The sequence below is a fragment of the Etheostoma spectabile genome, chromosome 6, assembly GCF_008692095.1.
Source record: "Etheostoma spectabile isolate EspeVRDwgs_2016 chromosome 6, UIUC_Espe_1.0, whole genome shotgun sequence".
Lineage (NCBI taxonomy): Eukaryota > Metazoa > Chordata > Actinopteri > Perciformes > Percidae > Etheostoma > Etheostoma spectabile.
Window position 1 is genome coordinate 5,315,393 of NC_045738.1, and position 9,953 is coordinate 5,325,345.

At 40.3% G+C, this 9,953-nt stretch overlaps 3 protein-coding genes across 8 annotated transcripts in view; 1 reads left to right on the forward strand and 2 right to left on the reverse strand.

Moving 5' to 3' along the window:
• The window catches only part of cdcp1a (CUB domain containing protein 1a), a 5,651-nt gene extending 3,518 nt beyond the window's left edge, over positions 1-2,133 (forward strand). Inside the window, exons 5-6 of one of the 2 annotated variants that reach the window (XM_032518989.1) lie at positions 352-439; positions 623-2,133. In XM_032518989.1, the coding sequence (XP_032374880.1) occupies positions 352-439; positions 623-1,061 (527 nt within the window). In that variant the 3' untranslated portion in view covers positions 1,062-2,133. The remainder of the gene's footprint in view (positions 1-351; positions 440-622) is intronic. The other variant, XM_032518990.1, reaches the window with a different exon arrangement.
• A 769-nt stretch (positions 2,134-2,902) lies between these two features.
• On the reverse strand, positions 2,903-4,610 carry clec3ba (C-type lectin domain family 3, member Ba). The gene is made up of 3 exons (XM_032518992.1): positions 4,267-4,610; positions 3,999-4,097; positions 2,903-3,776 (listed from the first exon to the last, which is right to left on the reverse strand). Exons 1-3 carry the CDS (start codon positions 4,361-4,363, stop codon positions 3,376-3,378), a joined length of 597 nt encoding a protein of 198 aa, XP_032374883.1. The 5' UTR covers positions 4,364-4,610; the 3' UTR covers positions 2,903-3,375.
• A 1,371-nt stretch (positions 4,611-5,981) lies between these two features.
• Positions 5,982-9,953, reverse strand: part of fez2a (fasciculation and elongation protein zeta 2a) — a 6,063-nt gene continuing 2,091 nt past the window's right edge. The window contains exons 3-10 of one of the 5 annotated variants that reach the window (XR_004332423.1): positions 9,726-9,842; positions 9,435-9,567; positions 8,185-8,450; positions 7,940-8,020; positions 7,731-7,806; positions 7,579-7,644; positions 6,181-6,502; positions 5,982-6,136 (exon numbers count right to left, since the gene is read on the reverse strand). Coding sequence is in view for 3 of the 5 variants with exons in the window: in XM_032518426.1 (XP_032374317.1) it covers positions 6,486-6,502; positions 7,579-7,644; positions 7,731-7,806; positions 7,940-8,020; positions 8,185-8,450; positions 9,435-9,567; positions 9,726-9,842 (756 nt within the window). In the remaining 2 variants the exon portion in view is untranslated. Of the gene's footprint in view, positions 7,000-7,578; positions 7,645-7,730; positions 8,021-8,184; positions 8,451-9,434; positions 9,568-9,725; positions 9,843-9,953 lie in introns of all 5 variants that reach the window. The other 4 variants (XM_032518429.1, XR_004332424.1, XM_032518426.1 and 1 more) reach the window with 4 other exon arrangements.

The window sequence follows — 9,953 nt, forward strand, 5'->3', positions numbered from 1 at the left end:
CCATAGTCCTCATAAATCCACTGGAGTTTAGAATCCCAACACAAAGATAGCCCAAGGCAACGGATATCTTGCCTAATTGGGTAAAATCCGGCTGAATTTCCATCGGCAATGGAGCAATCTAGGCAGTGAAAGGTTGTGGATATACATTATCCAAAATATATCACCCCCCCATCTTTTTTGTGAATCATAAGAAGTTAATCCATATTTGTTAATCTTCATGTTTCAGAACCTTTTATTTTAGTATTTCATAGACAATATCAACTTTTCATTACAATTGATTGTACACTTAATTTAATGTAGCATAACACAGGAGGTATTAATGAAGAATTGTATTTGTTTTCTCTCATTTAGACTTTCTGCTGACTGTCATCCTCAGTGTGGTGTCTACTCTGTTGGTCATTTTTGCCATTGTGCTTGTAGTGGTCTTTGTGGTGATTAGGTGAGTGCAACTGCTTTATGTTTTATTCTTCAATTTTATAATGTCGGGTATTTTTTAATAATAATTACTAAACCTCAAGCTGTTCTTCATTTACATTTTTTTTTTAGTTATCAGGTCAAAAGATAGTTTGATGCTCTAAATTACTCTAACGCTCTCATCTTCTTTTTCTCTCCTGCCAAATAGGAAGAAGAAGAAGAAGCTGAATCCTGAAGTGTCCATCTATAATCCAAATGGCACCAGCTTCCTGCCAGCACACAGCGGCTTCCCCAAAACACGCGAGGACAACGAGTCCCATGTGTACGCCTCCATTGAGGACACGATGGTCTACACAGACTTGCTGCTGAGACAGGGGGCAGAAATTGGGGTTTACGGAGAATTTGACACATACCGGCCCTTCACAGGGCAAACAGACTCACAAAAGCCATTGGTCTCTGAAGACGCTGGTGCAGACAACATCCCAGTCAGGGCTAACCAGCAGTTTCAGGCTCCTCCGCTTCCCATCAGGCCCAAGAGCCACGTCCAATCCTTGGTGGACAATGAGATTTACCAGATTGACAACCAAAGTGAGGAGGAACAATCTCCGGATCTGGGTCCTCGGCTGGAGCCAGAGGGAGGGAACTGAGGAGAAGATTGGATTCAGCTTTCTGCTTTTCTCTTGACCTACTTGAACTTTGAGATATTCATTTCCTGGCATCTTTGTGATTACCAGCCTTGCAAGAAGCCTTTGTTTTTTCTCTTAAGTGTAGGTTTGCAATTTGCACCCAAGCCATGCGCACAAAATAACCCTGTTGAAACCTGCCTGCAGCTGTTACCTTGTTTGATCTCAGATAAAGGCAGTGCATAATCATCCTCATTATACCAGCTTTGCATTAGAAAGACATCCTCCAATACTTTTAGACAATGTAAAAAGAATTTAGTGCTTTTAATATTTTTTTGGACCCATATCTTTGTGATACTCAAGACTGATCTGCTGCTGGCTAAGTAATCTGTTTTTATGGTCACACAAAGACTTTTTTTGTTTTCTATTTGTGTTTAATGATGAATGAAAATCACAAGTCAGAGGGCCTATTTCACTATTTGTTTTAAGAACCAGAGACCTCTTCTGACAAAAAACTAAAGTCCTTATACCTGATTGCAGTCCGTAAGCAAAAAGTTGCATACCACCGAGCAGTATCTTTGTCTGTATCTTTGTTGGTTGACTGAATTGTGTTATTAATAACAGGTAGTTTTTAAAAGAGAGACTGTGTGAGAAATATAATTTAACATGGGATGAGTGTGATGAGTGTTCATGAGTTGTAAAGACAGACTCAGTTGTTTGATGCAGGTCAATAAACCAATCTAAAAGGTCATGGTACAGACCAAGTCCTAACCAAGATGCGGTCAGGTTTTTGTTTTCTAAAATTCAACGGGATAGAAAGCAGTAACACAGCATATTAAAATCTTTATTCAGGGTTTGGATTTCGACATTAGGCTGACCTACATGAACATACCAGAATATTAACTTGAATATTAAAATGTGATTCAAGTTTTACAATCAAACTGGTTAAAAAGAGACTCAATTGTGTGTTGTTTGTTATGTAAAGCCATGTCGCCTCCTGCAGTCCAGAAAATGATCTGCAGGAGGGGAGCACATTTTAAAGATGCCATAAATCTGTTCTCACTTCAGAGGAAATAAAGTGTCTGCTGTAAAACAATGCAAAAATTCAATGAATATGAAGGTTTTTTGGTTAAAGGCCATGTAAAATATGTCCATAAACACTTTACAGTCTAATTGACTGACATAAAGTGACATTCTCTCTACTAACACGCAGCTGTCGACGTGGACGTCCAAACAAGTTGATGTGATGTAACCCTTCTTTGGAGAAGTAAACAAGTAAGAGTGCCAATACAGAAACTAGGTTTTCATGATGTAAAAAGTAAGAGCAGGGGTGGAGACACAATAAGACATTGTAGGACACCTTTTAAAATTTAGGTTTCATGGTTTTTATGGTAGGGAACATTACTTTCATATTATTGAAAATAATCCCCTGTACATCTTCCTCTCTGCTTACAGTATATACTGTATCTTCTGGACTTTGAACATAGATTATTGAAAGTGGTTACACTTGAGAAAGAAAAAAAGTCATCCTCGTTTCTTGTTATCTTATATATCTTATAGTCTTGGCCTTATTGTTGAAGTTCACCATTTCTTTTGTCCTGTGTTTTTGAGTCTTATTTTGAAAGGAAAACTTTGGCCCTTTTGAAAAAAAAGAAATAGGAACCTTAAACCAAGAGAGTGTGTTTTTTATTATTACTTTTTGTTGAAACAGCTCCAAACACAGAAGAAAATGTTCCCTTGTCATGAGTTGGTACACAAACATTTTTAAGAAAGCATGTCTTCCTTCTGATAAGCAAACAGTCCCATTATATCTTCTGAACTTGTGAGCAAGAAGACAATGAGAAGGCTACAACCGAGAGGACTTGTGTTAATTAACATTATATAATGTAATATAAGCAGCATAACTTCAGAATAAGGAAAGTACCTCATGAAAGGCACTCATGATGATTGCTCTTCAGTAAAAACGTGTTCTTGCATTGATTAGCAGATTACATAAAAATACATGGAACAAAGACAAGCCATCCAGTGGTGTTTACCTCGATGAATATCTAATATACTATAAAAATCTGACGTATTTGAGAGCACAAGTTTATTGAATGGATGCCAAATGTTTAGCTTATACAGTGACACACTGTATCCCAGACCCCTGTGTAAAGTAAATGCACATCTGAATGGCTTGGTCAAGAAAAAGTGAGCTCAAGAAAAGATGATGTACTTATGTTTCAATGCGTTGCATATCTGATACTCTACATGATTTTTTTTCTTTTCTGCAAGCAGCATTTGATGTTTACATGCATGTTTATCGGCCCAGATTGATGTGAATGTCAGATAGCAGCCCTCAGACGATGTTGAACTCACACACAGAAGCCTTCTGAGCCCGGCAGCTCTCATCAAACCACTTCCCGTTGGCTGTGGTGGAGAGGAGGCCGCAGTTCTGGCTGCGACCTCCATCTGGCTGCAGGGTGATCTCTGTCTCCCAGTTCTTGAAGCGCACGCTGGAGCCTGATTGGTCCACCCACTGGCCTTCGGTCACCATGTCATTGATGCCCAGCCAGATGTGCTCCTCCGGGCCGATGCTCTGACGTACGTAGCTGTAGAGCTGGTCGTTCTCGTCTCCTGTCAGAGGAGTGCTCAGACTGCCTCCCTTGGCAATGCAGTCATCACTGGCGACGTGGAAGGTCTTCTTCACCGGGTCAGCCAGGAAACACTTGCCGAGGACCTTAGTGCCTCGCAGACAAACTTAGGTGGAAATTAGGAGAAGGTCAGGTATTTTTGGCTCTCCATCACTGGAAAGCTGTTAAATTGGGTTCTGTGTTACATACAGCATGTTGGTAGGCCTACTTTAATGGATTATTGAGCTCTCGGACGGCATTTCTTCTATTGTGATCCATAAACTGACCAATTCGTTCTTTAAAAAAAATGTATTGTGAGGTATTTATAACACTTTTTTGCAGGACTAACCTGTGTGTAAAGCTTGCTGCTCTTTCAGCAAATTCAGCTCTTGAACAATGCCAGTAATTTGTTTCTTTAGCTCCTCGATCGCAGCGCTGTTTGCAGAGTCTGTCAAAAAAAAGAAAAATTTAGAAGAAGTAAGTCCAAAGCACAATGCATTCAGTCAGTGTTATTGATAAACTCCCATACATTAGTTCAGTGGTGTTAGTCTTGACACAAATTTAACAAGTGAGGACATTGTTTTTATTTCCAATGTCAAGTTACAATAATATCCTACCTTTCTTGCCATTTCTTTTTGTTGAAGGCGTCTGCTGGAATGTGTGGCGTGCCAGCAGGAGAAGGCAAAACATCAAGAAAACTCCTCGAGCCTCCATAATACTTGGAGAAATACTTTAAATCCACCGCAAAGAAACTGTTTTGGTGCAACAGCACAAAAGAAGCTCTTCACAGCACTGAGGGCTGGTGACTGTTTTGTTTTACACGCCCAGGGTGGCGGCACAGAGTTGAATGAGGAAATCCTATGTGAGAGAGAACAAATGTTTTACAGATGTTTGTGGGACAAGCGTAACTTGACTTCCATATGTTTGTAGGTTACTTATAAATTACAGCAGGGCCTTGTCTGTCTGTGTGTGTTTGTGTGTGTGTGTGTATGTGTGTGTGTGGTGTTGTGTGTGTGTGTGTGTGTGTGTGTGTGTGTGTGTGTGTGTGTGTGTGTGTGTGTGTGTGTGTGTGTGTGTGTGTGTGTGTGTGTGTGTGTGGCGTGGCGTCCCCATGTATTACAAAACAGAATTTTAATTATATACATCTTCAACAGACATAAGGCTACAAATAGGTTTGCCTGTTCATAGTTGCTTGCTTATTGAATATTAATGAAGGATCTGTTGTGTTCCTGCTGAGGGCTCCAACAGGCCAGAGGTTGGATGTTTTGAGTTGTTTTATCCACGCACTACATCTGATCTCCTCAGTGAGCGGACCAGGTGCGCTGACACGTGGCTGAGCTTATATAATGAAGAAACAGTGTTGTAAATTTAACATTGTTAATGATCAGTCTCTTCTCTGTAAGGGTCTTTTCTTCACCAGAGAGTTTCAGTGACCTCAGGCAGCAACAAGAAAGCTAAATGTCCATGCCTCTAAATGATCAGTGATCCTACATTTCACTGAATTTAAACCTTTGGAGAAAGCTTTGTTGCTTGCTTTTTTAAATGCTTATATATTGTTTGGTTGTAGAAAATGAAATGATATAGAGGAATTATTATTATATGTTTCATTATTTCAAAATGTTACTTATCTATAGAACTGGGCTTAGCGTCCCTTATTGCATTCACTCATTTGGCATTTATATTTCTTTATGTTTTGTATGGAATAAATAAAAAGCCTTCAACAAAGAGGGTGTGAGTTTCTTCAATATATTTCAGACAAAACATTTACAAAACAAATTAACAATGAAGCAGGTTCTAAAAGTAGTCCAGCAGTTTGACATTCATTGAAAATAAGTTATTTATAATGTACAAAAGTTCAGGCAAAGACCAAAAGGCAGTGTGTACATATACAAGAATCAATAGAGTAACAGGCTGCCCTGTGTGCAGCAGGCACGTCAACGCTCGCTCCTGATTTAAAGTTCCAGTCAGCATCTCAAAAGTACAACAGTGCATGGGTCACAGTTAGGTATTCAATCAATGCATAGTTAGTAAATCAGTTGATTTCTGTCCAGACTTACAACTTGACCTCAACACTTTGTCTTCCACAGAATAATAATGAGGATGTGTGATGTTGCTGCTGAGATGAAAGCAGTTACACACTTTGCTGCTACATGAAAGGCTGTGTTGAATTATATGATGGTTTCATATTATGTTTATGCACACAGATTTAAGGTAACTAACTATATTATGTATTTATCTGTTATCATTACATTATGTTATATGTGTCTGTGTCCTACCATCATACGTCTCTGCGTAGGCTTTATAGTTTTGATGCTTTAAAAGCGCTTTTTATAAACCTCCATTACTGCAACTTTAACATGCATTGTGCATTTGTTCATTGCTCAGTGAATAGTTAAGCACCTCAAATAAACATAAAGCCCTTTGAATTGTAGCTTGGCTATTACTTCTAACCAACAAGCAGAGCTCAGTTTCCAAACAATTCAGCTTCTACGCCGCATATACAGTATATATATATATATATATATATACACATATATATATCTGGGATATTTTTCTTATATTAAGATGCCTTTTCACAGTGCAGGAAAATTAAAAAACACTGAAAAGAAGTCGAAATTCACAGGAACACACAAGGTTTGTAAACTCACAATGCTCAACACAAAAATAAATACAACTAAATGAAGAAAAGAACAGAAAAAGATACATCTTGAGGTAAAAACATGCAATATATTAAGTGTGCTTCATGTCTGCAAAAAATACAATAAGTCCTCTTCATCTTGTTGCCATGGTAAACCATCTGAAGCCTCTGCAGAGTGCTGGGCACCGTCCCTCTGGTCTACGTTGGGCAAAGCACTGTAATACCAGTAGAGATGAATATTAGCAGAGCTATAAGTGTGCAGGGATGAAGCCTCAGCATGAAGGTCAGTACAACTTGCAAAGTGGGAGATAAAGAAAGGAAAAACAAAAGGGAAAAATCTACATTTTGGCACACCGTTTAGTGCTGATGACAAACATATTTCTAAAGTAGGGTGGGTCAGTGAGGATAAATTCTTTCTGTATTAGCAGTGCTAGATGACTTATGATCATAAAACTGTGTCTAATGGTAACTGCAGGGTAGATAATGCTTTAATGTGTATGCGAGTGAGTCACTGTCAGTGAGAGGGATCAACCATGCTGCAGACAGTTACTGTGTGGGAGAGAGGGTGTAAAGTGAAAAGGAAAACATCAGGGTCAGACTGCAGCACAGTTCAGTGGTAGAGAGGGGGCGCTCTTCCAGTTTGAATGGCCAAAACCACAACAGTGCACATCACATGTGAAACAAACCTCTCTTTCCATCGCTCACACCAGAGCTAGTGAGCGCAAGGCAGCGATAAGTTCGATCATAAGAAGTAGAGAAAGAAAACGTGAAAGAATGAAGACAGAACATGTGTGAAAGAAAGGACACCAATGAGATAAAAGATAGAGCGCCAATGTTTTAGCAGGAGGCACTGTCTCACTGCACAGACCATGCAATGTGGTGCCAAATTGTAATAACACACAGGGACGGTTTTGAGAGCTCTTCTTGTTAATTGGTGAGGCTTTTAAAATACCTGCTCTTAACTGCAATACCAAGCAACGGCGATGAAACCTCACCAAATGTGACTTGATTGTCAATTGTCGAAAATCTGAACAACTGCAATATGTAATAATAAGATGGCCAACAGTAATGTGAAGCACAAATGAGTTATAGTAAATTGTAGTAACATGTAAAACCGCGGCTGCGGTTCTTTAACTTTACATCACCTGAAGCAGTCACAATTGATCAGTCATTGATCCTTTGGTTTCTGTAAAACATCATTTACAGTGCAGACACACTACCAACATATCACGCCAGCAACTTCTAGTGTGTTAACAAAACAGAAAAAGAAAAACAAAAGAGAAAAGCTCACCTTTGAGAATATAGTCTGTTAAGAGACTGGGCACCTTGTCACTGTCGTCTCTCATAGCTTGCAGGACTGCAAGGCAGCAGAAACAGAGGAGTGAATGGATCAGTCACAGCCAGTAAAATTCAAGTACGGCTGGTACAGATGAAGAAACATACTCTTAGTCAGGATCTGGAGGTCCTCAATCGACGGAGGGTGTCCCTTTTTCTCATAGGGGATGACTGTGGTCAAATACTGTAAACCAACATGAAGACAGGGGAGCAGAGGTAAAAAATCTCTGGGATGATATTCCTGTAAAAGTGTGTATTTTCAGTGCAGGAACAAGGAAGATAAAGCTCAGCAGTGGAGAGAGAAATACAAAGTAAACCTGTCTTTCACTGCACCCGCTGCCAAAGGTTTGCCGGAAGCTGTTCTGAATGACAGAGGAGATTCCCTCCATGCTAAAGCGCTGAGGAGGAAGGAAGTAAAGTGAAGAAACATAAGACCAGAGGGGTGACCAAAGATGGGAAAATATTCCAGGGAAATACAGTTTGTTGGAAAACAAATACAGAGAGAAATGCAAGCAAAAAGTGGAAAAGAAAAATCTTAAGATGGTAACAATAAAGCACTCACTGATCCGAGCTTCTTCTCCGTGTGGCCCTGCGACATCCCGGCTTCACCTTTAAGCTTCTTTTTCTTCTTTAGCAGTTCCCGGTGCTCCTTCTGTCGGTTCTGTACATCGATGAGCGCCGAGATGAAGCTGTTCTTCACCTCTTTCTCAAAGTCAAGCTCATCCCTGAGAGCCAGCTGCTGCACCAGCTCTTCTGAGAACCTCCTGATGATCGCCTCCGTCTCCTCCAGACGTTCATTCAGCTCTGCAACACTCAGGGTCCTCACCCCTGGACCACACACGCACACGCACACGCACACGCACACGCACACGCACACACGCACACGCACACGCACACACACACACACACACACACACACACACACACACACACACAGAAAACACAGCTATTACTGATGTTATTGAGCCTTCATTCATCAGTTATTGCACATGGACTGATCCAGGGTTGCAGGGTAACTTACGACACTATACTAAAATGAGTCCATTGCCCATTGACAACATTAAAGAAAAAACCTGGCATTATTTAAGGTGTATTTATGTCAACAAATCCCATTACAAGACCAAAACCAGCAATGCGTTAGTCCCTTCTCTCAATAATTTCCCTTCCTCTTTTGCTGGTCTGAGTCCATTAATTCCTACTGAAAACATAAACCGTCAAACACTGACCCAGAATATTTAGTTTCTTTGATAAAAAACAACAGCTGGGCACTGTAGTTTTAATTAAAAGTTATTTAAGCAGAAGTAAATAACACATTTGTTGTAGACTAGAAAAAGCCGTGGATTTATACACAAATAGTGCTCAAGTTAGTATTTATGTCAGCAGGAGGGTATGTGTTTGTGTAGGATTCAGTCAAAACAAACTACAGTGCCCAGACTCATTGTAATAAAGGAACGTATTCCCTGGTGCAATGGTGTGGCTCATTGCATCAATAGGAGCTTTATACTGTAGCAAATCACTGTTGGTTTTGGTGTTTTCATGGGATTGATTGCCAATAACAAAAGTATAGAGTACCACTAGGTATGCTTTAATTTTGAGGAACTTGTACTGAAGCTCACACTGGTTTGTACCTCACTTTTTATGCATTCTCAAAGTTATAAGACTTTATCAAGAACATATAAGAGAATGCATCATAATATTGATACTGTACCACTAAAAATCACAAGCCTTTAGAATCTTAAGAATCTTAAGAATGTATCGTAATGCAAAAAGACTGCAATATGCTGCTTATTTGTCCCACAAATGGACACTCACTTGACTCATAGCTGGGGCTCCGGGTAGACCGCTGGACATCCAGGGAGAGCATCGAGAGGTCCGACTGAGAGGGATTATGCCCTGCCTCCATGTCGGGGGAGTCCTGCATCATCTCCTCTATCTCCTCGATAATCTGCATATATCAGCGAGACAGCACTTGAAATTACCCAGCAAACATGAGTGATTAAACCTCTGTTTATGACTGCTGCTGCTCTGCATTCATAGACTTGACACTGTGTGGCTGCTTCTGGGCTAAACTACACTGGAGGTTGATGTTAACATGTCACTTACCTGCTCTGCTGTGAAAAGGGGCTCTTCAGCGAGGCAGGAGACGATGATAGAGTGCATATCCAGCTGCTCCCTCAGCTCCTCATCGTCCGACAGCTCCGCCGTGACATCAGTCTTTCTCTAGCCAGGAACAGAGCAGGGGGAGGGAATTTAATCAAAGCTTCAAAGCTAAACCCTGGCACAATAAATATTTGAGATTTGTGAGATGAACGGAAAAGAGATTTGGGGAAG